Source organism: Grampus griseus (assembly GCF_964374135.1).
Source record: "Grampus griseus genome assembly, chromosome: 8".
Lineage (NCBI taxonomy): Eukaryota > Metazoa > Chordata > Mammalia > Artiodactyla > Delphinidae > Grampus > Grampus griseus.
Window position 1 is genome coordinate 98,160,813 of NC_139002.1, and position 27,313 is coordinate 98,188,125.

Consider the following 27,313-nt stretch of genomic DNA (forward strand, 5'->3'; position numbering starts at 1 on the left):
CGAAAATTGAAATCATATCAAGCATCTTTTCTGACCACACGCTATGAGATTAGAAATGAATTACAGGGAAAAAAACATAAAAAACACAAACACATGGAGGCTAAACAATACGTTACTAAATAACCAAGAGATCACTGAAGAAATCAAAGAGGAAATCAAAAAATACCTAGAGACAAATGACAATGAGAACACGACGATCCGAAACCTATGGGATGCAGCAAAAGCAGTTCTAAGAGAGAAGTTTATAGCTATACAAGCCTACCTCAAGAAACAAGAAAAATCTCAAATAAACAATCTAACCTTACACCTAAAGGAACTAGAGAAAGAAGAACAAACAAAACCCAAAGTTAGCGGAAGGAAAGAAATCATAAAGATCAGAGCAGAAATAAATGAAATAGAAACAAAGAAAACAGTAGCAAAGATCAGTAAAACTAAAAGCTGCTTCTTTGAGAAGATAAAAAAATTGATAAACCATTAGCCAGACTCATCAAGAAAAAGAGGGAGAGGACTCAAATCAATAAAATTAGAAATGAAAAAGGAGAAGTTACAACGGACACCGTAGAAATACAAAGCATCCTAAGAGACTACTACAAGCAACTCCATGCCAATAAAATGGACAACCTGGAAGAAATGGACAAATTCTTAGAAAGGTATAAACTTCCAAGACTGAACCAGGAAGAAATACAAAATATGGACAGACCAATCACAAGCACTGAAATTGAAACTGTGATTAAAAATCTTCCAACAAACAAAAGCCCAGGACCAGATGGCTTCACAGGTGAATTCTATCAAACATTTAGAGAAGACCTAACACCCATCCTTCTCAAACTCTTCCAAAATATTGCAGAGGAAGGAACACTCCTAAACTCATTCTATGAGGCCACCATCACCCTGATACCAAAACGAGACCAAGATACTACAAAAAAAGAAAATTACAGACCAACATCACTGATGAATATAGATGCAAAAATCCTCAACAAAATACTAGCAAACAGAATCCAACAACACATTAAAAGGATCATACACCATGATGAAGTGGGATTTATCCCAGGGATGCAAGGATTCTTCAATATACGCAAATCAAGCAATGTGATACACCATATCAACAAATTGAAGAATAAAAACCATATGATCATCTCAATAGATGCAGAGAAAGCTTTTGGCAAAATTCAACACCGATTTATGATAAAAACTCTCCAGAAAGTGGGCATAGAGGGAGCCTACCTCAACATAATAGAGGCCATATATGACAAACCCACAGCAAACATCGTTCTCAATGGTGAAAAACTGAAAGCATTTCCTCTAAGATCAGGAAGAAGAAAGGGATGTCCACTCTCACCACTATTATTCAACATAGTTTTGGAAGTCCTAGCCACAGCAATCAGAGAAGAAAAAGAAATAAAAGGAATCCAAATCGGAAAAGAAGTAAAACTGTCACTGTTTGCAGATGACATGATACTATACATAGAGAATCCTAAAGATGCCACCAGAAAACTACTAGATCTAATCAATGAATTTGGTAAAGTTTCAGGATACAAAATTGATGCACAGAAATCTCTTGTATTCCTATACACTAATGATGAAAAATCTGAAAGTGAAATTAAGAAAACACTGCCATTTACCATTGCAACAAAAAGAATAAAATAACCTAGGAATAAACCTACCTAGGGAGACAAAAGACCTGTATGCAGGAAACTATAAGACACTGATGAAAGAAATTAAAGATGATACCAACAGATGGAGAGACATACCATGTTCTTGGATTGGAAGAATCAGTATTGTGAAAATGATTTTACTATACTACCCAAAGCAATCTACAGATTCAATGCAATCCCTATCAGATTACCAATGGCATTTTTTATGGAACTAGAACAAAAAATTTTAAATTTGTATGGAGACACAAAAGACCCCGAATAGCCAAAGCAGTCTGGAGGGAAAAAAACGGAGCTGGAGGAATCAGACTCCCTGACTTCAGACTATACTACAAAGCTACAGTAATCAAGAGAATATGGTACTGGCACAAAAACAGAAACATAAATCAATGGAACAAGATAGAAAGCCCAGAGGTAAACCCACGCACCTATGGTCAACTAATCTATGACAAAGGAGGCAAGGATATACAATGGAGAAAAGAGGATATACAATGGAGAAAAGGCAGTCTCTTCAATAAGTGGTGCTGGGAAAACTGGACAGCCACGTGTAAAAGAATGAAATTAGAACACTTCCTAACACCATACACAAAAATAAACTCAAAATGGATTAGAGACCTAAATGTAAGACCGGACACTATAAAACTCTTAGAGGAAAACATAGGAAGAACACTCTTTGACATGAATCACAGCAAGATCTTTTTTGATCCACCTCCTAGAGTAATGGAAATAAAAACAAAAATAAACAAATGGGCCCTAATGAAACTTCAAAGCTTTTGCACAGCAAAGGAAACCATAAACAAGACGGAAAGACAACCCTCAGAATGGGAGAAAATATTTGCAAACGAATCAACGGACAAAGGATTAATCTCCAAAATATATAAACAGCTCAAGCAGCTCAATATTAAAGAAACAAACAACCCAATCCAAAAATGGGCAGAAGAACTAAATAGACATTTCACCAAAGAAGACATACAGATGGGCAAGAAGCACATGAAAAGCTGCTCAACATCACTAATTGGAGAAATGCAAATCAAAGCTACAATGAGGTATCACCTCACACCAGTTAGAATGGGCATCATCAGAAAATCTACAAACAACAAATGCTGGAGAAGGTGTGGAGAAAAGGGAACCCTCTTGCACTGTTGATGGGAATGTAAATTGATACAGCCACTATGGAGAACAGTATGGAGGTTCCTTTAAAAACTAAAAATAGAATTACCGTTTGACCCAGCAATCCCACTATTGGGCATATACCCAGAGAAAACCATAATTGAAAATGACACATGCACCCCAATGTTCATTGCAGCACTATTCACAATAGCCAGGTCATGGATGCAACCTAAATGTCCACCGACAGACGAATGAATAAAGAAGATGTGGTACATATATACAATGGAATATTACTCAGCCATAAAAAGGAACGATATTGGGTCATTTGTTGAGACGTGGATGGATCTAGAGACTGTCATACAGAGTGAAGTAAGTCAAAAAGAGAAAAACAAATATCGTATATTAACACATATATGTGGAACCTAGAAAAATGGTACAGATGAACCAGTTTGCAGGGCAGAAAATGAGACATAGATGTAGAGAACAAATGTATGGACACCAAGCGGGGAAAGCGGTGGGGGGATGGTGGTGGTGGTGGTGTGATGAATTGGGCGATTGGGATTGACATGTATACACTGATGTGTGTAAAATCGATGACTAATAAGAACCTGCTGTGTAAAAAAATAAATAAAATTCAAAAAAAATTTATTGAAATATAGTTGATTTACAATGTTGTGTTAGTTTCTGGTACACAGCCAAGTGATTCAGTTATACACATATATATTCTTTTTCATATTCTTTTCCATTATGGTTTATCACAGGGTATTGAATATAGTTCCCTGTGCTCTACAGTAGGACCTTGTTGTTTATCCATCCTATATGTAATAGTTTTCATCTGCTAATCCCAAACTCCCAGTCCTTCCCTCCCCCACCCTCCCTCCCCGTTGGCAACCACAAGTCTGTTCTCTGAGTCTGTGAGTCTGTTTCTATTTCGTAGATAGGTTCATTTTTGTCATATTTTCGATTCCACATAAAAGTGATATCATATGGCATGTCTTCCTCTTTCTGACTGACTTCACTTTAGTATGATCTTCTCTAGTTGTCTGTGAACACCTCTTGAAGTGGTTCCCATTTGGACTTTTCCCAGGTGTCATCTGTGGAGCAGTGTTTGGATGTATCTTTGGTGCCTTGGTTATTGTGGCCGTAGGAGGCTTCCTCTTCTGGAGAAGGAAAAGGTGACTATTGCTTATGTTAACAATAATATCCTACTTTTTTTTTTTTTAGTTTTGTTTTTGTTTTTTTTTGTTTTTTTTTTTTTGCAGTACATGGGCCTCTCACTGTTGTGGCCTCTCCCATTGCGGAGCACAGGCTCCAGACGCGCAGGCTCAGTGGCCATGGTTCACGGGCCCAGCCACTCCGTGGCATGTGGGATCTTCCCGGACCGGGGCATGAACCCGTGTCCCCTGCATTGGCAGGCTGACTCTCAACCACTGAGCCACCAGGGAAGCCCAATAATATCCTACTTTTAAAGGGACCTTTGTATTGTGGGTAACCAGACAGTCACACAGATGGAAGGGATAGTATAGTGAGCCCCCAGGTCCCCATCATCCAGAGTCTTCACTGTCCGGCCCGTCTTATTTCATCTCAGTCTCTGAGCTGGAGGGTTTTCTTTTATTTATTTATTTATTAAAAAAAATTTTTTTAAGCATTTATTATTTTTTTTAATATATTTATTTATTTGGTTGCACCGGGTCTTAGTTGTGCCAGGCGGGCTCCTTAGTTGTGGCTTCAGGGCACCTTAGTTGTGGCATGCATGTGGGATCTAGTTTCCTGACCGGGAGTTGAACCCAGGCCCCCTGCATTGGGAGCTCAGAGTCTTAACCACTGGACCACTCGGGAAGTCCCTGTGAGCTGGAGGGTTTTAAAGCATTAGGTCATGGTAAACACTGCAACAGAAGGGGCTGCTTTCAAACAGGCATTCTAGTTCACAAACCAGACTGTTAAGAGATGGCGTTTTAGAGTCAGCTAAGTTTGAACACACGCTCTGTCTCTGACTGGTGGTTAGGGAGCTTGGATTTAAGGTCTTGGATAATGTATGATACAGGGATGATAACAGTGCCTAACTCGTGCCGCCTAGGAGCATTAAATAAAAAAAAGTGCTTTGACAGTATCTTATACCTCTTATGCTATTATTATTTTATCTGTACAGTTACTCTTTGGGGTAGTTAAATAGTAAAAATAGCAACTCTGTCTTGAGCACTTACTGTGTGCCTGGACTTGTGCTTTTCATGAATTCTCTCATACATGAGGCCCTATGAGGCAGGTCTCCCAAGCCCCATTGCAAGGATGCAGAAGCTGAGTGTAGGAAGTGTGGAAATGGACTTGGACCTGGTCTTTGCTTTTCATTGCACACCCTCCTGCCTGACCATGCAGGGTGTGAATCCTGTGTATCAGCTGGGATTTAGTCACTGTTATCGGATGCTGCCAGCCAGGGGATTTCATCCTGGCCCAGGGTTTCTAATGCATCCTACACCTGGTCTTCTGCCACCGCCTTGCTCTCGTGGGTTGAGAGGCAGTGCCCGTATTACATCTTTTTGCATTAGATTCTGATTTTTTTTTCGAGGGAGGGGTCAAAAACAGCTGTATTGTTTCTTATTAAAAGAAAAGTTTTACATATTTACGGCAAAGAGTTAAAAAACAGAAAAGAAGGGCAAAGAAAAGAAATAAGCCATAATCACACCCACACAAAACTACTCAACATCGATGTGATTACAAAACTCACACAAATACACACACACATCCCCACAAACAGAATCATATTATACATATCATTTTCTGGCCTGCTTTGTTCACAAGACATTGTGGACGGCTTCAGATCTTCTTCATTTTAAGTGGCTGTTGAGTATTCAGCTGTATAGAAATTATTCACCAAATTCCTGATGTTTTCAGGTATTTTGTTAGTTTGTTTGTTTGCCACAGTTGCTTATCCTTGTGTGTAAATCTGGGCACGTTCATGATTACTCCCTTAGGCTAAATTCCAAGCTGGGAAATTGCTGGGTCAGTGGGTATGCATGTTATCAATTTTGATACGTGCTGCGAAATTGCCTTCCAGAAAGTTTTTTTCTTTTAACGCCAGCATGGGGTTTAGCCAGCAGTACAGAAGAGTGCCAGGTGCCCGACCACCTTGCCGACACTGGGTGTATTTTCTGGTTTATTACATTAACTTTATCAGAAAGGCTTTCTCAACGCCAAAACCAAAACCAAAGCCAAACGAATAACAAACCAAGAAAACAAAAACCAGAGCACTAAAGAACGAGTGTGGCTTCACGCTAGGGTGGTGCTGCCGGTATGTACCCAGAGGAACTCCTGCACATTGCTTCAGTAAGATTCTTCAATACTTTTAGATGGTATAAAAGAGAGTAACTTCGGCTTCCCTGGTGGCGCAGTGGTTGAGAGTCCGCCTGCCGATGCAGGGGACACGGGTTCGTGCCCCGGTCCGGGAGGATCCCACATGCCGCGGAGCGGCTGGGCCCGTGAGCCATGGCCGCTGAGCCTGCGCGTCCGGAGTCTGTGCTCCGCAAAGGGAGAGGCCACAACAGTGAGAGGCCCGCGTACCGCAAAAAAAAAAAAAAAAAAAAAAGAGAGTAACTTCACAGGCTTATACTCAGCATTTGCTGCTTAGACCGTTAAGTCTAGTATTTGTGAGCAGGAAGTAATGCTGTGTATGAACTAATGCTCAGCGAAAAGGCATTTTGTAGATACACAAAGGGGACAAAGCACAGAATTAAGCTGTTTTGATCTAATGGGTCTTTCTTTTTCTTTCAAAACAGGAAAGATGCCAAGAACAATGACGTGTCCTTTTCTCAAATTAAGTAAGTCTCTAGAGTTGTGCACCTTCATACATTTAACCCCTCAATCTGTTCAGTGCCTATTTTGAGGTTTTTTTGTTTGTTTGTTTGTTTTTTGATGGAAACTGCTGCCACTTTTCGACAGGTTTGGACCTAATCCTCCGGAAGTCCTTATTAGCCTTGTTATTCTGCACGGAACCTATGTTTCCTAGTCTCCTGAAGCTAGCTTCCTTGCCGTGTTGTACAATGGCAAGGGGAACCATACTTTTGCCCTATAGTCTACCAACAAATATATATTTTGTGATTCAAAAAAGGTTATGAAGATCTAGGAGGAGAGAACTTGCTCAAAGTCACAAAACCAATCAGTTCTATAACAGGGTCTAGAAGTCAGATTTCCTGATTCGTATTTCATTGTTTTGTAAATAACATTATAGTGCCACCACCTGCCACCGCCCGCCCGCCCGCCTCTTGTACTACAGGTTTTCTTTGGGAAGATGTTTACTATCATCTCCAGAGTCATGGTTGAGTCATTTTTTTCTAACTGCTTATTTTATTTCTTTCCTTTTCTATGATGAAGACCTAAAAAGTGAGTAAACTCTCCACTTTTTAAAAAAATAACTTGTATTTTTCTATTTTGAGTGTGAACTTGGTTGAATGCAAAAAATCCTGTTTTGTTTTCCTAGATCCAAGTTAATCAAAGTGGAGAATTTTGAGGCCTACTTTAAGAAACAGCAAGCTGACTCCAACTGTGGATTTGCAGAAGAATATGAAGTATGTGGCTGTAAATGTTGTGTTTTTAATTGCTCTACGTTTTTCCTGAAAGTTGGAAAACTGCCTGTTTCCGTTTTATGGTGAAGCTTTGGGTGAGAGGCAGCCCTCTTTGAGGGGAGAGAGAAGCTCTTGCAGGTCCCCTGGGGGCCCCTCTGAAACCTCTTGGGGAGGATCCTTCCTTGTTTCATCCAGCTTCTGGAAGCCCCAAGCATTCTTGACTTGTGGCCATATAACCTCCATCTTCACATGTCTCCCTTGTGTGTCTGTATCTCAGTGTCTTTTCTCCTCTTATAAAGACACCAGTGATATTGCACTAAGGGCCCTGCCCTACTGCAGTATGACCTCGTCTTATCTTGAGTACATCTGCAAAAGCTGTATTTTCAACTCAGATTTCATTCACAGGTACCAGAGGTTAGAACTTCTGCATATCTATTTGAGGGACACAATGTTACCCATAACATCTCTGCATTCCCACTTTGTTCTTTCGTACTCTCTGAGTAGTATAACTAACATTTGAACACTGAATAAATGAACAACTCATATGTTCTGTTTTTAGGATCTGAAGCTTGTTGGAATTAGTCTACCTAAGTACGCAGCTGAACTGGCTGAGAATAGAGGAAAAAATCGCTATAACAATGTTCTACCCTGTAAGTTGTTTTTTCCACATTACTTTCCCTTTTTTCCATCATTGGCATCACATCTCTTAACAGTAGAGGGGAGAAGAATCCAGATACGAACTAACCACTTCCATAGCCATTCCTTAGTCACCTTCTGTGTGCTGAGCACGGTGTTCAGGCATATGCCATTGAATTCAATCCTCACAGTAGCCTTATGAAATAGGTAGTAGATGAGGACAATGAGGCACAGAGTGGCTAGGTGATTTGCCCAGAGTCACACAGATAGTCATGATGGGACCAGACTTGGACCGAGTCTGTCAGTTTCATTCAGGGAAAAGGCCAGAGTCTGCGCTTTGAACCCCTTTATTCCCACAGCTCTTTTATTTCCGTTAGTATAGTTCTGGAATGAAAGGGAGCAGGGCGAGGGCAGGCAGGGAGTAATGCTTTCTGTTTGTCCAGACACGTCTCTGGTTGGCTGAGTGCATTCCACGGCTAAATATGAATTACATTTGGGTTCATTCCTGTCTTTTTTTGTTGTTTTTTTAAATTGTCTGTTTTACTTGAAGTTGTGTTTTTCTTTCCTGGCCTGAAATGTTAAATTCTGTTTAGATTCAGGATTTTCTAGCTCCTCCCTTCGTTCTCTTCATTCCTCGCCGCCCCTCCAGCACTTATATTGACAGCAGACATTGACTCATGCGTGTGCTGAGAGAAACGCTTTTAAAACTAGGCTGTCGGGATCTGCCTCAGCTCTGCACTTTGAGGGTTAACACAGGATTATTGGCCCGTTTTTGTGGATGTCTATGGAGATTTTCAGATCCAGAGTTTGGCTGTTGTTTTTATTGGGAAGATTTTAGGCTGACACTCGTGTTGGTAACTGGGTTTAGAATTGTTGTTATTTTGTTCAGGGGAGGGTGAGATAGTGGATTGTCAAAGACAGGGAAACATAGGAGCTGCTGCTTATAGCTCAGGCTGATAGTTGAGATTTTAAGGATATTATTTCATTTCTGGAGTTGGACAATTTTGCGTGTGTGTTTTTGAGATGACAGTATATAGGAAACATGAGAATTTTATGCTTTACGTCCTTCCACTTATAGTAGTCTTTTTTAAAAAAATTGAAGTATAGTTGATTTACAATGTTCTGTTAATTTCTGCTGTACAGCAAAGTGATTCCATTATATATATATATACACACACACACATTTTTTCATATTCTTTTCCATTATGGTTTATTATAGGATATTGAATATAGTTCAGTATAACTGTGTTATACAGAACCATGTTGTTTATCTGTTTATATCTGCTAATCCCAAACTCCTAATTTATCCCCCCACTCCCTTTCCCCTTTGATAACTATATGTTTGTTTTCTATGCCTGTGAGTCTGTTTCAGTTTTGTAAATAAGTTCATTTGTGTCATATCTTAGATTCCACATATACCACTTATAATAGTCTTATACATTCAGTTTATTCTTGCATTTGGGACTTTTTATAACAACTTTTTTTTATGAGAATAGAGAAAGTGTGAAAGTCTTAACTGAGTATCTACCCTGCTATACTGGAAAGGGCACTGGATTTGAATTCTGACTGCCATGCACCAGATGAAAGTGCTTGGAAAAATCACTTAATCTCTCTGACCCTCAGTTTCCTCCTCTTTAAAATGGGCGCAGAAGCTTGTAGTGTGGTTATAAGGAATAAATAACATTGCTGAGGGCCTTCCCTGGCTCATGGCACTCACCCAAGAATGGTAATAGTTGGTTTTGCCTGAGAAGGCGGTCTGGAGTGGTTAAGACCTTGGGACCTGTTGCCAGGCTGCCCGGGTTCTGACTGTGGCTCTGCCACTGACTAGCTCTGCCCAGGTGATCATGTAACTTGTCTGTGCCACAGTCACATCTGGTGACTGTGGGAATGAAATAAGGTCGTGGATGTAAAACGCCAAGCCATGCAGCTTCAAGGTGTGATGGAGCCCCTGCGTTGCCACACAGGGTTGGGTTGCCACACACAAGGTTGGGCTCTGCACCCATTTCTCGCATTAGAACAGATTATGATGCAAACGAAAGGCCATTGCTTATGAATGCAAATAAACTTTACGGTGCTGTTGAGCCCAGGGCCTCACACATGGGACATTCTCCTAAATATCTGTTAGATAAATGAAAACGACAGTTTTTTCTCTTGTATTCAACTCACCTCACACCTTTGCTTCTATTCTAACATGGAACTTTTTTCTTTGAATGTCACAGACGATATTTCCCGTGTCAAACTTTCAGTCCATGCCCATTCAACTGACGACTACATCAATGCCAACTACATGCCTGTAAGTGGAGAGCGGGGCCCATAGTGCTGGCTGGTTAGGAGGAGATCCTCCTGCTGTCCTCTTGCTGTCTCTTTGAGGTTCAATATGTACTGCTTTCCATTTTTAGGGCTACCATTCCAAGAGAGAATTTATTGCCACACAAGGACCTTTACCCAACACTTTGAAAGATTTTTGGCGTATGGTTTGGGAGAAAAATGTCTATGCCGTTGTCATGCTGACCAAATGTGCTGAGCAGGGAAGGGTTAGTATCTGTTATTTTTATTATTATTCAGTTCAATTCGTTCATTCGTATTTACTGTGGGGGGAGGGTATCTTAAAAATGATTTGTCTTTTTTTAAAAAAACACTCCCCCACATATTAGCACCTCTGTTCTTAGAAGTGTGTTTTCTGACTTTTTCTCCTCTAAGAGAAAAGTTCTAGAAAAACATTAAAAAATTCTATGTTATCATTACCTTCCTTTGTGGACAGAGAGCAATGTTCTCTATTCATTAAGTCACTGCTGCTGGCATTAATGAACAGCAGGGGTTGGGTTAGTGAGGCAGAAGAAGGCATGTGCAGCTCCGTTGTTCATCAGCTCTGTGGATGAGTGCAAGCCGGACCTGCCTCCGAGCAACCAGCTCTACCTGTGACATGACCAATTGGACCAACTCAGTGATTTTCAAACTTACTCTATAGCATTGGGACCCTTTCTTTATGCAAAATTTCTGATGTATCCCCAGAGAAGTCTCAGCAGTTCCCTCTCCCTTCTGATGGCCTGGAATCCTCCCAGCTACTTCCATCAAAGATAAGATTTCTTCTAGTAATAAAATCCCATCTTTCCATAAGTGGACCAAGGAGAATTGAAAAACATGGGCTAAATTCAGAAAGGCTGTGCCCGAGGAATAGGACCTAATGTGCTTTGTGAATTTTTTCATGAAGGTTTGTTACTTAAAGAATAGGATAGGAGTCAAGTCCCTTTTCTTTTTGGGCCATGCTAGTTCCCCAACCAGGAGATCGAACCTGTGCCCCCCTGCATTGGAAAGGCAGAATCTTAACCACTGGACCACCAGGGAAGTCCCAAGGAGTCAAGTCCCTAAGCCAGTGGTTCTGAAACTTTAACGTGCATCAGAGTCACCTGCAGGGTGGCTCCGCCTCCAGAGTTTCTAATTTAGAGGGTCTGTGCTGGACCTCCGAGTTGCATTTCTGACAATTCCCGCTGCTGCCGCTCCAGGGTGCATGCTTTGAGTAACAGTATCCCGGAGATAGTGCCAACCTGTCAGGCATCATTTCTTTTTTTCTTCTTTCTTTTTTTAATAGTAGAGCTTTTATTTATTTATTTAATTTTTGGCTGCCTTGAGTCTTCGTTGCTGCACTCAGGCTTTCTCTAGTTGTGGCGAGCGGGCTCTAGAGCCCAGGCTCAATAGTTGTGACGCACGGGCATAGTTGCTCCGCGGCATGTGAGATCTTCCCAGACCAGGGCTCGAACCCGTGTCCCCTGCATTGGCAGACGGATTCTTAACCACTGTGCCACCAGGGAAGTCCCTGGGCATCATTTCTTTTAATGTTCTGTTCTTTCACTTTAATTTAGCAGATGTTTATCCAGCCCCAAGTATACACGTGTAAGGTCCTGTGTTAGGGGCTGGGGTTGGAGGAGGGAAAGGTAACAAAGAACAGTTAAGAGGTGGTTCCCTTCATATTATGTGTGACACACAAGGTTGGGCTCTGCACCCATTTCTCGCATTAGAACAGGTTATTATGCAAACGAAAGGCCATTGCTTATGAATGCAAATAAACTTTACGGTGCTGTTGAGCCCAGGGCCTCACACATGGGACATTCTCCTAAATATCTGTTAGATAAGTGAAAACGACATAGTTAAATTAACGAAGAACAAGAAGATGAATTTAACGGGTCCTTGTTCATCATCAGGCGGGAGAGAAGTGGATGTTACTGACCCTGGGTGACAGGGGAAGAGAGCCAGTGTATTTTCTGCACTAGATTCTCCATATATGTTATTTTTTCCTATAACAACCCTGTGAGGTGTTATTATTTTATAGATGGGGAAACTGAAGCTTAGAGTTTAAGAGCTTGCCCACAAGGTAGTAACATAAATCCAGCGGGTAAGAGACAACCTGGGCAAAAACTCCATGTCAGTGTGTGTCCCAGTCCTGTGTTCTTTCTTGGAGCAGTGGTCCAGAAGCCGGGATCTTTTAAAAAATACAGATCCCTGGGTCAGAGTCAGCATCTCTGGAGGTGGGAAGCAGGCATCTGTTTTTAAAGCAAAACAAACCTCCGAGGTGAGTCAGATATCAGTCAGGGTTAGAAACCATTGCAGGAGAGCACACTTTGGAAAGTTTAGAGAGAGAGTGTGTGTATATATGTGTGTGTGTGTTTTCAGTCAGTTACTAAATGGGGATTGAGGTAGTCTCAGAGAGCAGTTGTTTCCTGATTTTTATTTCTGTTCACATCTGCCCATTGACTTTATAAAAATCAAAGACCCCCAAATTATTTAATCTGATTCTCTTTATTGGTGTCCATATTTGTATTGCAATTAGTGTGTATCTAAAAGTATCGGGAAAAGTTCTCATTTCTTCTGCTGCTTAGGGTTATAGGTCAGTCGGAGAAGTTTAGTTCAGGGAGCAGTTAGTGGAATGGCTGCTGTAGGCCTGGGGGAACTGGGCGGGCATGGTGTCCCCTGTGAAGGAACAGCTGCTGCTTAGCTCTGAGTCAGAAATGGGGGCTCAGTGTTGGCTAGATCTTCTGATTTTTCAAGAGAAGCAAGAAATCTGGATTTTTATGGGAAAACTCCCAAATTTAAAAGAGTTGGCAGGAATCGTAAATTTTAAAAAACCCAAAATTCCAAGGGTCAGACAGAACCCACCTAAGGGATGGATTCAGACCCCGGGCGGTCCTAGTTTTCAATATCTGGTCTCCTTGTGAGGCTTTCGTGATGGTAGGTGGTTTGATCTGAGTCTTTGTATAAAAACACATTTTATTCTAGACCAAATGTGAGGAGTACTGGCCCTCCAAGCAGGCTCAGGACTATGGGGACATAACGGTGGCAATGACATCAGAAATTGTTCTACCAGAATGGACCATCAGAGACTTCACAGTGCAAAATGTAAGTAAGAGGTCAAGAAGGACAAGTCTCATATAACATTAACATATATAAACCTTGGGTTGATACTTTTTAGGTTGGTATTAACCAATTTTTTTATGCATCAGAATTATATTTTTGCTTTTTTCTTTACAGAATAAAACAATCCGTATCTGCATATACTCTAAGGCAACCCTTCGGCTTTGCTTTCTTAAAGAGCATTTCCTAAGTTGTTCTTAAATAAAGTGAATCTTAAGAGCATGGCTCAGTATCTGTACTCCTTTCCTTCCACTTCCACGTGACCTGCTCATAGAATTTTTGTTACAAATCAAGGCCGTTTTGGATTATTTGGTTGGAAGTATGACATCAGGAGTGGCCATTTGCTGTTGGAATAGTTTATAATGACAGTTACAATAATAGGATTCCAGGCCATATACACATGGCCTCCCTTCCCCCAAAATGTTATGAAAACAAATGCAGTTAAATTGTGTAGGCATTCTAGGAAGTCAGTTTATGTGTCCTTTTAATTTTGTAAAGGATGTTTACAAATAGAATCAGTGTCATGAGCAACATTGATATCTTTTGATGGCTGCATAAATCAATATAACCCTCTGCAGTTTATATCAAAGGCATAAAAATACCCGTCCGCCTTTGATCTGGTGGTTCCAAGTTTGAGAATCTGCCCTAAAGAAATAATCTGAAATATAGGAGAAGGCTTATTATTCATAAAGATGTGTCTGAGTATTATTTATAATGGGGGGAAATATTTGGAAACCATGCAAATATCTAGCTTTTGGAGTATAGATAATGAAACTATAGGTTATCTAGTCACTGTATCATTATTCAGCTATTAGAAATGACGGCTATGGAGACTGCATAATTACCATGAGGAGAAGTTAGAGTGTAATTGAGGGAAATATACTAGGAGACAAAGTTTTATGCACATTATGAATAGTGCCTAAAAGAAAAACCTGGAAGTAGATTTAGTAGAGTTGCGTTTATGAGGGGCTGGTGGGCTGGTTTCCAGTCTATGAGAATTATCCTTGAAGATTTCATAAGTCATTTCATGCTCCACTGGTGTAGTATATTAACTCTTTGCTAATTGCCGTGTCTCAAAGGCTCTGGCCTCCATTAATACTTATTTCAGTTCCTCTCCTGGAGATGCCGTCAAAGCAGTTAATCATGTATTGAATGGGTCACATAAATAATGCAGTTCACCATAGCTGAGAATCCCTTAAAATGTCATACTTATTTCTATAGATTTCACCCATTTGAAACAGACTGGTTTATCCTTGGTTGCTTTCACTGCTTGGAGTTTGCCCTTGTGGAGGGGAATTGTGGATAGAATTGTCCACATCGTTAAAAAATTTACTATTATTTTTATTAACTAAACTCCAGACTTTCTTCTAATTTCATAGTTTTCCACTAAAGCCCTTTCCAGTTCAGGATCCAATCTAGGATACCACATGGCATTTAATAAAATATTATTTTTAATTGTACAAAATGCATGAATATATTTTCCCTTTAAAAAGTGGGAACATAACTGATAGGGCTGAAAGTGTCCTTTGCCTGTCACCTCTAACCTGAGCCTCTTTGCTCTTCTGTGGAGATAATACCGAAAGTCTGACCTTCCCCTCAGCTCTCTCCTTCTCCCCTCTTTTCTCTCATGGCTGGTTTCTTTCTTTGGATGAGTACTTATAATTAAATCTGTGAATGTTATGTTCCTGCGTGACGGGATTTCACAGTACCGTCTTCCCTCACTGCCCTTTTTTCTTACTGTCTTCCACATTTTGAATAATGTGAATGTACTGCTTTTATAATGTATATACATTAACAACAACAAAAGAAGCTTCAAAGGGTAGCTGTCATAAAGAAGATGGAAATGCCAGCAGTCCAGATATAGCTACACACAGGTGAGGCCAGTGCCCAGGTGTAGGCATAATGAGTATAGTTGAATCAGGAATGGGAATGGCCCAGCCTGGGTGGAGTTCTGATAATTAAAGGTACGTGCTTTGGTCCAGGTAGGAAACCAGTCTGCATAATAACTAACTCTGTTATAATAAGCTTCACTTTCTATTGTCTATTTGAAGTCGAAATAGATGCCCTTTCTCAAAGCCCTACAGCTCTAAGTATTTACTTGGTGCTTGCCGGTTGCCTATCACTTTATTAAATTCTTTGTAAGACGTGAATTATGAGTCATTTCTTGCCCCGAAGGCACTGACTATCGTAGTTGTATTTGTATAAATTTATTTTTGGTCAGTGACATTTCCAGGTGGGCTCAAGGGGTGGGGTTTATGAATCTCTAAGGAGGTGTAGGTGTAAGAATGTGAGCACATTATTGGCAGGAGGCTGGATTGGAAGGGGAAGATTCTGAATTCAAAATCGAAGGATGAGAGACTTCTGCCTCTGAGCTGAGTGTTAAGAGAAGTTGTTTCACTTCTTGGAACCTTCCTCCTCCTTTTTTAAAGGGGGATCATAAACCCTCCTGCTTGGCATGTTATGAGGATTTGATGAGCACTTTATCAGCTGTTGTACCAATGGACCATTCTAATTTGTGGTCATGACCACTTCTGCTGAGCTGCCTTTCAGCTGAGCCGTGCAGTTCAGTCTTCAGGTACTGCTTGATCTAGCTTGCCTTTCTCTCTGGATCTTACAACTTTTCTTGGCTTTTAGATCCAGACAAGTGAGAGTCACACTCTGCGTCAGTTCCATTTCACCTCCTGGCCTGACCATGGCGTTCCCGACACCACTGACCTGCTCATCAACTTCCGGTACCTTGTTCGTGACTACATGAAGCAGAGTCCTCCTGAGTCACCGATTCTGGTGCACTGCAGGTATGCAGATGGCTGTCCGTGTGTGACAGATTTCAAACGTACTTATAAATATGGACACTTTTGAAAAAAAAAAAAAACCCTAAGAGGGAATGCAATAGGTATTTACAAATTCAAGAAAGGTTTGGATAAGGGACCAATAAGGAATTAGGGCTTATTCCCTAAGCCTTTGACTTTAGAACGGGGGTTGGCAAACTATAGCCTGTGGGTCAGATCTGGTCACCTGCCTGTATTTAAAAAAAAAATCATAATATATTTAAATTTCTTTCTTATTTATAATATTTTGTTTTGAAATATTTCAACCTTACAAAAGTATGGAGAATAATAACAATTTAATCAGGCACAACAAGATGCCATATATGTTTCTTTTTGTTAACAATACGTTACAGATATAATTAAAGTCTCTGCTTACTAGTCTCCTATCCCATTTGCCTTCTTACATAGGTGAATGTGGTCCTAAAGTTTATCTGTATCATTCCCTTCTGTGCTTTTATATTTTATTACATATGTACGTAACTCTATGGTTTTATATACTTTAAACTTTTACCAGATTTTATAATGTATACATCATTCTGCAACCTGTTTTGTTTAGCATTTTGGTTTGCTGTTTAACAATGTTGAAACACATAACTCTGGTTCATTTTATTTATTTAAAAATATTTTTTCCACATGTAAAAACTGCCTGTAAATTAATGAATACAACATAATGAATACAACAGTGATGAGTTTGGAGATGAGTATACCCCTGTGAAACCATCACCACAGTCTATTTGGCTGTCTGTTTTTGTAAATACAGTATTATTGGAACACAGCCATGTCCATTTGGTTACATATTGTCTATAGTTACTTTTATGCTATAGTGGCAGAAAGAGTTGATTTGCAAAGTCTGAGAAGCTGAAGATATTTACTCTCTGGCCCTTAACAGAAAAAGGTTGCCACCCTCTCCTCCAGAACAATAGGAAATTAGCTTTGAAGCTGAAGGAATTGATTTTAGGACAGAAGAAGGGAGGGACTTTGTTGCCCTCTGGGGAATAAATTGATGGAACTTGCCAACCTAGATACAGTGGCGACTTCAATGGGACTGAGATTCAAGATGCTCTAGCAAGGTGTTTTATTTGTGGCATTTGACATGAAAGTCACTTTAAGACTTGGGCCCCAGTTCTAAGCTAGTACAGTCTGATTTGAAAGGTTTCAATTGAACCAATTGGTAATGGTCCTGGGCTTGACCCTCAAAGCCTGATAGTGGAGGAGAGTAAGATATATGTATAAATGGGGAAATGGGAGAGTTTTACAGTAGGGGTAACCCATGCTGACATGCTCATTTCCCCTTTTTTTCAGTGCTGGGGTGGGAAGGACGGGCACTTTCATTGCCATCGATCGTCTTATCTATCAGATGGAGGACGAGAACACTGTGGATGTGTACGGGATTGTGTATGACCTTCGAATGCACAGGCCTTTAATGGTGCAGACAGAGGTGAGCCCAATGTCTGTGTCTGACAATTCCCCCTTCCCTTCTGTGTTTAAAAGATGGCATCATGTCACGCACTTGTGTTAAAATATTCCACCCTTCCAGATCTTTCTGGCTCTTGGCTGTGAGGTGGATTTCTTTCAAGACCTTAAAGTGATGTGGGATTGAACTACCCCACGATACCCGATGCAGTGACATAGTTGTCCTGATAGCAGCAATGGAGCTACAAACCGAGACAGTATCAGGATTCCTCACCTTGCTGCCACTGACTCACCAAATAATCTTAGCAAGTCTCTGAACTTTGGCTTCCGGGTTTTAAACTCATGAAACTGGTCTTTTCAACTCTTGATTTCTAAGAAGGTCTGACCATTCTTAAAATAAGCTAATGAAATGGACTCATCAAATATTAATGATACGAAATAGGATAATGCCGCTTTAAGCTTTAACACAGCAATATATCCTCACCCTGCCTTGTAAATGTTAAAGAACATCAATCCTCATGGCTGCGGGAGGATGGTGACCAATTGGGAACATGCATGCTTAATATCTGCAGTGTCGTTTATGTAAAACTGTTGGGTTTGGCTTTCCCTGAAATGTTCCTGATAAACTATGTGTTCAAGGCATGTTCTCAACACGTGTATTGGGAAATAGCCTTCCTCAAAGCTGTCGGGATGAATGCTCCCGGCCAGGATAGAGCAGAATATTAACCTTGTGTCAGGCCGTCACCCTGAACCAATTCAGAACTCTATGAGTATGTGTTGTGTTTCTGAGTCCAGCAGGGAATGTTCTGGAGGCCTGGGTGCGTTGTGTGCTTTGGGGTGGCGCAGCGTGGCTGTGGTGGGAAGAGCGGAAGTCACCTCCTGCGTTGGTGGGGACAGAGATCTCCTGTTTTCTGCTGTAATTAATATATAGAGTCGTAGTTATCAATCTTTTATCCGCTTCTGAGAAACACAGAAATCTTATACCTGCTTACAAATGTTCTCATCCCTTTTTAAAATATTTTGAAAATAATATAAATTTGTTCATATCAAAAAAATTTAACAGTACAGGATTATACAGAGGACGTTTTTCTCTTTTACTTTTTCTTCCCCAGTTCCACTCCCTAGAGGTAGCTAGTGTTTACAGCTTGCATGTATCTTTACAGGCTTCTTTATGTACCTCTGTTAAAAAAAAATATACACACACACACACACACACACAGAGCATATTTTAAAAATTGGATCTTATTTTGTAGGTAATGCTGCCCTGTGATGTTTTTCTCCTCTAACAGCATTATGGATATCTTTCAGCATATACCCTTTCTTCCTCTTTTTTTTTTTGCGGTACGTGGGTCTCTCACTGTTGCGGCCTCTCCCATTGCGGAGCACAGGCTCCGGATGCGCAGGCTCAGCGGCCATGGCTCACGGGCCCAGCCGCTCCGCGCCATGTGGGATCTTCCCGGACCGGGGCACGAACCCGCGTTCCCTACATCGGCAGGCGGACTCTCAACCACTGCACCACCAGGGTCTTTCTTCCTCTTTTTAATGGCTACCTGCAGATTCTGATGTGCTTGCCTGAAGCATGGGGACCTTCAGGTCTACCCCAATCATTACCCCTGTCTCTACACCCCCTTCAGGATGGGGACCCCCAACTCGGTCCTGATCATCCCCCTTTAACCCACCCCCTCTGTTGAGAATCACAGCTTATTCATTCTCCACATCCCCCCTAGCCAAGAAAACCCTGCTGGACTTTTTAGTGCATTATTTCCTCCACGTTCTTTCTTTGCCCTTCCCCAAGATTCTGGTACTTTTCCTTGGGGCAGGGAGGTGCGGGGAGTGCGCCGCTCTCATTGAGACCCATTAATGATGAGAACCTTGCTGTCCGTGGTTTCAGATTTCACCACTATGTTATTACCCCTTGACCTACGTGAACTTGGAGTGTTCACTGTGGGGTGGGTGGGGTTGGAGGGCGGTAATCTGTTTGAAAAAAACCTTGGGTGCGCACCTTCAGGACCTGTGCTCATTTGTTTTCTCTTTCTTTTTCTAACAGGACCAGTATGTTTTCCTCAATCAGTGTGTTTTGGATATTATCAGATCCCAGAAGGACTCGAAAGTAGATCTCATCTACCAGAACACAACTGCAATGACAATCTACGAAAACCTTGCACCAGTGACCGCGTTCGGAAAGACAAATGGTTACATTGCCTAAATTCCAAAGGAAAACCTTTCTGGAGTTAACCAGACCGTCACACCCACAGCAGAGGAAAATGCCCCGATGTTGACATGTTTTTATATGTCTAGTATCCTAATTCTTTGTTCCGTTTTGTTAGAACTAATTTGAGAGTGTGAAGCTGCGTATGTGAAACATGACAAGTGAGAAGTTGGGGCTGTCAGGGGCTGTGGATGGGTAGTGAGCAAATCAACTATGTTTCTGATTATCAGTGGGATGAGTTCCCTTTTTTTTTTTCTTGAGAATTACAGAACACCAGGAAAAGTGAGCTATGATTTTTTTTTCTTTTACAAGACATTCTTTTTTAAAAAGACTATTTTATATGATTCACATGCTAAAGCCAGGATTGTGTTAGGTTGAATATATTTTAAGTATCAGAGGTCTATTTTTACCTACTGTATCTTGGAATCTAGCTGATGGAAAATACATAATAGTGGATGATTATCATGTAGGGAGGGCTACGTGGTACCTCTCCTGCCTGGGTTTTCTATTTGAACATGTGCCTTTTCTGAATTATGCTTCCACAGGTAAAACTCAGTAGATCTCTATTTTTGTATTGAATCTCATAATTGGACTATGTGGAATATTTAAACAGTAGTTTAGTATCAGAGGTTCAGCCTTCTTAGTAACATTCCTGTTCTCATTTGATTAGAGGAGATCCTCCCCAACTTCCTCCATCCCCTGTTTTGTGCTCTATTCTTTCTTCCCTTTTCCCCTCCTATTTTTCCCCAAAGACACTTCTGATGGCCACATTTTCTGCCCATTGGTTGGGCAAGAGTGGAAACTAAATTATCACCGTGAGAATTTCGGGGTGGGGGAAGGTCGGGGGGAAGCAGAGGAACCCTTCAGTGACACAATAATCTTTTATTGTCCCCATTTGATCTTTTTTCTCATTTCTGTATGTGGTAAGAAGGATTATTTAAAGGTGCAATATGTGACTTAGTGATTCATGATGCTCTAGGTTTTTAGTAACGTTTTACTCAGGTTGGCATTTTATGTGTCTCTGTGTGTCCGTGTATGTGTGTGTGTGTTTTTAAAAGCGTGGCAATCTGCAAACACTTCCGTGTGAAAACAGTGTCAGATGAATCCCTCCTTCCGTAGAGTCTACTGGCTTTAGTCTGTATCTGCAGTGACACATACCCGTATCTGCTGTATATATATATACTAAACTCTTAAAACAGTCATTCCTTGGAACTGAGGTGTACAAAGTTCAAATTTGTATCAAAGATGTAATTATTATTTTTAAAACTTCTTTTCACTATACTGCTGCTGTAATTACTTTGATTTTTTTAAAGTGTAGGTTGATTTTTGTTGTTGTTGTTTTTGGCTTTCAGGTATGTGTATCCACCGAGAATTTCAGAATCTATGTGGATTTATTTTATTGGTACATAATCTGTAAACTTCTCAAGGCATTAACATGAAAGGATTTCTTTCTTTTTATTTTATATTGTGGCTCAGGTTATATTTTGAAGATGTGTTGAGTTTCTCCTCCAATAGGCAATGAAGTGTACAAGGTCTTATGAAGGAATGACCAAGTCCCTGGAGTCCTGTGGCCGTTTCCCACAGTCATAAATCCTGCTGTAAACATAGGACGATGTGTCCTATTGAAAATGGGAGCGGCGTGCCCTGGTCACCGTGGATCTGTGGGATCCTGTCTCCTGACCCTGCCATGCTCCTTAACTCACCGGCACTTTGATCACTGACTGGACAGTTGGGTATCTTAGGGTCACGAAGGGGGAACCACCGCGTACAGAAAGCCCTTGATTCGGTTCAGAGGTCGGGTGCTGCACGTCTTTTGTCTCCCTCTCCCTTTGAGGTACTGAAAGAAATAAAGGAGAAGTGGTAATGGTGTCGTGTTTTGGGAGAACCTTACTTCCCAAATGGAAATTGCACTTTTTGCTGAATCCTTTGCTCTCTTTGGTAGAAAGCAGTTTGTTCAGTATCAGGCCCTTGGAGGAGTGGGCTGGCCAGGCCAGGCCAGGCTGGGTCCTCCTCTTCGGCTCTGAAGGTCTGCATCAGGGAAGCCGTGCTGTCCCGGGGTGTTGAGGAAAGCTGGGTTTGGGCGATTGCTTCCAAGCCTTCACACTTGGAAGGCTGCCCCTTGCACGCAGATCTTGGAGGGTTCCGTAACTTCTTCAGTGGTCCCTGTTCAGGCAGCAGTTCTGTGGGTCACACCCCTTCCCACTCCAATTTGTCAGGAAACCACGGTGATGGGTGCCAGTGTACCAAATCCCATGTAGATGTACGCCCTGCCCACATCACTGCCGCTGCCGTGGAGAAGTCGGAGGGAAGGACTTAACTCGAAAAATTCCTTTAAAAGATGAAAGCAACAATAATCATAAACATATTGTGTCAAAATGCAAAACCCAGAAATCTTCCTCCCTTCCGCCTGGGATGATCTTGGGAAATGGGCAGCAGCCACTCTCAGACGTCATTCCCAATCCTGGGAGGAAGGCTTGTGGTGGAGAGGCCTGGATTCCAAATGGGCAGGTCACACGAAGGTCAGGACGCTTCTCTGCATCCTGAAGAGACCTGGCGATGGGCCAAGGGTGGGGGGGGTTGGTGAGGGTATTTATAGCACAGAGAAAAGGGAAGATTAATGTGTAAATATAAAGGACACCCGGGCTGGGGGTTGGTCCCAGAAAAGAGAAAGTACTTTTGAGTTCCTGCCCCCAGCCCTTCCAGGAGCAATGGAACAGTGAACAATGAACCCAACTTTGAGGAGTCCAGTGGAATCGTGGGGATGGTGTGATCGCCCTTGCTTAGTATTTGACAGTTGCATACAGAAAACCAGCCAGGATGGGATGAGTTAGTTTGGGGGATTTGGGCCATTGATATCTTCTCCCAAGAGCAAGGACGTTTTGTCTGCAAAGTTAAATCTCATGATGATTGGCCCCAGTAGGAAGTGACATTTGGGTCTGTTCCCTGTGGCCGTGTAACAACCATTAGATTTTGGCATAACTGACTCCGCTGGATTTGGGCATCACCAAGTCATAGGCTCCTGGGGTTGGGGCCAACTGTGCAGATGATTCATGTTCGCTTTTCATCTGGGATGAAAAAGCCTGGTTTTCTTTTGAAATGCTCGATTGCACTTGCTGAGCGAATAAACGAGTCTTGGTGACCGATGTCGATTTGCCTCCAAAGTCCAAGTTCTGAGTTTTCAGACTATGTGTAGCAGTCGAGTATTTAACATACTGTAGCTTTTTTTCCCTTGGGGACACCTATGAATAGGAGATGTTGATGTGGACTCTAAAACTGTAATTTTCTTGTAACAATTTTGGAATGATGCATATTTCTAATGTTTGTTATACTTGTACAGAGTATTGCTGTTGGTTGCTTTTTTTTTTGGTTTGTTTTTTAAGGAAAAAAATGGCCTGAAAAAAAATTTTTTTAAAAGACATAATTACCAAATATAAAAAATGTCAACACATCATGCCTCTGTTTGACTCTCCCCCTCCTTGCTTTATGTCCACATCATTTCACTTACCGAGCCGTTTAGTTTCCTGCATTCAGCTGGGGCATCCTTAACAAAAACACGTTTCCCTTGGGATTTTCCCACATCGTTTTGGTTTGCCAGGGCTGCTGTAACAAAGTACAACAGACTGGGGGGCTTAAACAACAGAAATGTATCATCTCGCAGTTCTGGAGGTTAGAAGTCTGAGATCGAGGTGTCAGCAGGTTGGTTTCCTCCGAGGCCTCTCTCCTTGGCTGGTGGACGACCATCTCCCCCTTTGTCTTCACATGGTCGTCCCTCTGTGTGTCCTAATCTCTTCTTATAAGGACAGCAGTCACAATAGATTACAGCGCACTCTAATGACCTCATTTTGCCTTACTTACCTCTTAAAAGAGTCTGTCTCCAAATACAGTTGCATTCAGAGGCACTGGGTGTTAGGACTTTAACATACGAACTTTGGGGGCACATAATTCAGCCCAAAACACACGTGGAGGGTGAGGAAGTGGAGACCTGGGGGAAATGAGTGTGCAGCTCAGGTGTGGCTGCCTGTGCTCACAGAGGGTCGGACGTGGCTCTGCAGGTGGACAGACACCCACTCGGGGGTGGCTTATATGCCTTAGGCAAGCCTCCGGAATTTTTAGAGGGTTTTCTGGTTGATGGATTTGGGGAATCTCAATTGCTGGGAGACTGTGGCAGTTTGGGTACGTTTTCCTTCATCTCGCTCCCTTATGCCTGATGCAAACTCTAAGTAGACGGAGATGATTCTAAGATCTCTCTTATTCCTCTTGCCCGAAACAACTTAATCTATTCGACAGCGATGTCCTGAGTACCTGCTACACACCAGCCACTATACCTTGGAGGCTGAGGGTTCTACTGTGAACAAAATGGACAGAAATCTCTGCCCTCATGGAACTTACATCCTGATAAGAGGAGGCAGACAAACATACATAAATAAAATCTTTGTTAGATGATGAAAATAAGGAGAAAAATAGCATTTCACACCCAGATGCACCAACTGGCTTTCACACACAAGGCAGTGCAGCCACATCGTGTCAAGGAGAAAGTGTCGCAACACGCTCTCCACCCAACCCCTGACTGACTTACTGTTTGGTCGGCGGCAGTGCCCACTCCTCGGGTCCATCAGGGACACAAAGGGTGAACGCAGCACAAGTCCTGCCTGTAAGAAGTGGACAGTCTAGAGGGAGTGGCCAGGGGCATGTGTGATGCAAACGCACAACAAACCCCACGAAATACTGGAGATGATAAAGGAACAGGTGACAGGGGTCCCAGGAGCATAAGGGGGGGTGGCATGTGAGGCAAGTCTTGAGCAGGATTTTAGTTGGAGGATATAAGGGGGAGGCAGGGAGTGAATGTGCCCTCTGGAGGATGGTAAGGCCTTCAGGATGAGGGCGTGCAGGGAGGGGTGAGGTGAGGTGAGTTGAGGTTGTGCCTGATGACCCTGGCAGGGAAGAGCCCTAGGATTGTAAGCCTGGTTGATTAAAACCGTCTCACCTTTAAGACGTGTGTGTGTGTATGTATACGTAAGTAAACTTACACACAGACATATATACACACAATTTTGCCTTCTCTATTTTCTTTGCATGGAAACTGCACAGTGGTCGCAGGGGTGAGTGACCACAATAGGATGGAAGGAAGGACACCACCAGACCCTTGACTGGTTAGTGGGAGTAAAGGGTATACTTTCTTGCACAGAACAGGCCACACTGTGGCACGTTCAGTGGGAGACACGTTTGCCCGGGCCTCCAGGTCCCACTAGGTCCTCAGTGGTCATTGCCATCGGGCAGGGCACACGGGGTCCTGTCAGATCTTTCATTTCCCTTTTTGCTGATCGCACCCTCTCAATCCCTTTCTCTCTTTCCCCACCTCTTCCCTTTCTTCCTCATTTCTCATCCTCCTTGCCTGTCCCAACCATCTGGAGACTACAGCTAAATGCTGGCCTGCTTGCCAAGTCAAAATAACTACTGACAATTCCAGCACATTCCTGAGTTGTTTATTTGAAATACTGGGCGAAATCAGGTCAGTTTTCCAGGCATGGATTCCCATAGTATGTCCAGGTCTGCCCGAGATCCCTTGCTGTAATTACTTTCCTGATTAGGCAAAAAGCACAGGTCTGGAGCATACGACAATGGAATTATTCCAGACATGATTACTTGCCTCATCGAGGACAGAAAATATTTTGCTTTTAAAGAGATGCTTCCAGATCTATGGTGGTAGGAAGGATGGTTCGGGTCCAGAAGCTTGGAGGCCTGAGCTTTAGTTCTCCCCCTGCCCAAACTGACTGAGTGGAAATCACAGAACTTTTCGACTTTTGATAAGCATCTTTAAAAAACAAACTTTTTATTTTATATTGGAGTATAGTTGATTAACAATGTTGTGTTAGTTTCAGGTGTACAGCAAAGGGATTCAGTTTTACATATACAAGTATCTATTCTTTTTCCAATTCTTTTCCCATTTAGGGATTGAGCAGAGTTCCCTGTGCTATACAATAGGTCCTTATTGGTTATGCATTTAAAATATAGCAGTGTGTACATGTCAATCCCAAACTCCCTAACTATCTTCCCCCCCCCCTTCCCCCCAGTCACCATATGTTCGTTCTCTTAAAAAAACAAAACAAAACAAATGATAAGCAGTAGATGACAGAGAGCTGAATTTTGCCCGAGGTGTCTGGAATGCAGCATCTGTGGCTTGTTGAATACACAGCCCTGAGTGCCCGAGAGGAGTTGGGTGCTGGTGGATGTCTTCTAGTTAAAGCTGAGGAAGTTTAAGAGACTCAGTTCCCTAGGAGGGCATCTTCCCACAAGTGTTTTGAATGGTCACCTGACCATTACAAGTTCAACTGGGAAGGGCCCATCTTCATGTCCCAGCAGAGAGGGGCCTTGAGGGTAAGTTCAGGAAGAAAGAAGCTGGCAGGTAGGAGTGTGGTTATACTTTTGATGCTGTAACATGCTGAGACACTCAGCGTATTGCCTGGGATATATTAAACACCTAGTAAGTGTAGCTGTTTATTTATCGATTTAAATTTGTATTGATCATGTCCTACAGGCTGGCAGTGGGCCCTCGGTGTGTACATTTGTGAACAAAGCAGGCATGATCCCTGTCCCTGTGGAATTGAAGGGCCTATGGGAGCGACAGGAAACTTAGAAGGAATCGAACCCGTATCTATCGTCACAGTGCGGCTGGAGTGAGAGGCCAGCCCCGGAGGGAGTGGGCAGGAGGGGCAGCCAAGACCCTGAGGCAGGAATGAAGCTGCACTTCTGAAGAGCAGTGAGAAGGCTGTGGTCTTCAGGGCCTCGCTGGTGAGGAAGCTAAGGGCACAATATGAAGCCGGAGACAGTCGGGAGTGAGTCGGTGAGTCGGGCTGCGTGAGCCGCGTCGGGAGATGGGAAGTTAGCCTACAAGCCGTGGGAGGCCATCAGAGTTTCCACAACAGAGTGTGCTGATGTGCCGGTCACTGCATGCAGAACGGGTTGTAGGAGGGGAGCCTGGAAGCAGGGGAGCCTGTTAGAGGCTCTGCCTTAGGGATGGTTTTGGAAATAGTTGATGGTCACTTGTGAGGGAAGTGGCAGTGAATTTGGAGAGATGGGTGGATCTGAGACATGTGATGATGGTGGCCTGATGCATTCCCTCTCCTTTGTTTTGGACTTAAGACAAGGCCGCCCTGCAATTTGCTTTGGCCCATAGATGTGAACAGAAGTACTCATTCCAAATCTAGTCCATATGAGATTTTGCTTGATTTTGTTCTCCCTCTTCATTGCCATGAAAATGACCTCCCCTGGGCAGCTGCTCCACGAGCCTGGGCCCCAGAATGAATAGAGCTGCCCAGCCAAGCCCGCCAGGACTCTACCTTGGAGCAGAGCTACAGGGCCTAGGCCTGTCTAGGTCAGCTGGCTCCTAAGTGATCCATGAGGATAATTTATTCCATGAGAATCTATGACTTTGGGGTCATTTGTTATGTGGCATTTTTGTGGCAATTACTAACTAAAACACAGCCCCATAACTAGTAATAGGCA

The 27,313-nt window shown here is 42.3% G+C and overlaps 1 protein-coding gene across 1 annotated transcript in view; it reads left to right on the forward strand.

Moving 5' to 3' along the window:
• The window catches only part of PTPRJ (protein tyrosine phosphatase receptor type J), a gene marked incomplete at its 5' end in the record, with an annotated part of 171,189 nt that extends 147,928 nt beyond the window's left edge, over positions 1-23,261 (forward strand). Inside the window, 10 exons of the mRNA XM_082659638.1 lie at positions 3,850-3,937; positions 6,533-6,574; positions 7,234-7,321; positions 7,878-7,968; positions 10,174-10,247; positions 10,354-10,488; positions 13,226-13,345; positions 15,995-16,155; positions 17,491-17,626; positions 19,649-23,261. Coding sequence (XP_082515764.1) covers positions 3,850-3,937; positions 6,533-6,574; positions 7,234-7,321; positions 7,878-7,968; positions 10,174-10,247; positions 10,354-10,488; positions 13,226-13,345; positions 15,995-16,155; positions 17,491-17,626; positions 19,649-19,807 — 1,094 coding nt within the window. The 3' untranslated portion in view covers positions 19,808-23,261. The remainder of the gene's footprint in view (positions 1-3,849; positions 3,938-6,532; positions 6,575-7,233; positions 7,322-7,877; positions 7,969-10,173; positions 10,248-10,353; positions 10,489-13,225; positions 13,346-15,994; positions 16,156-17,490; positions 17,627-19,648) is intronic.
• Positions 23,262-27,313: the final 4,052 nt, after the last annotated feature.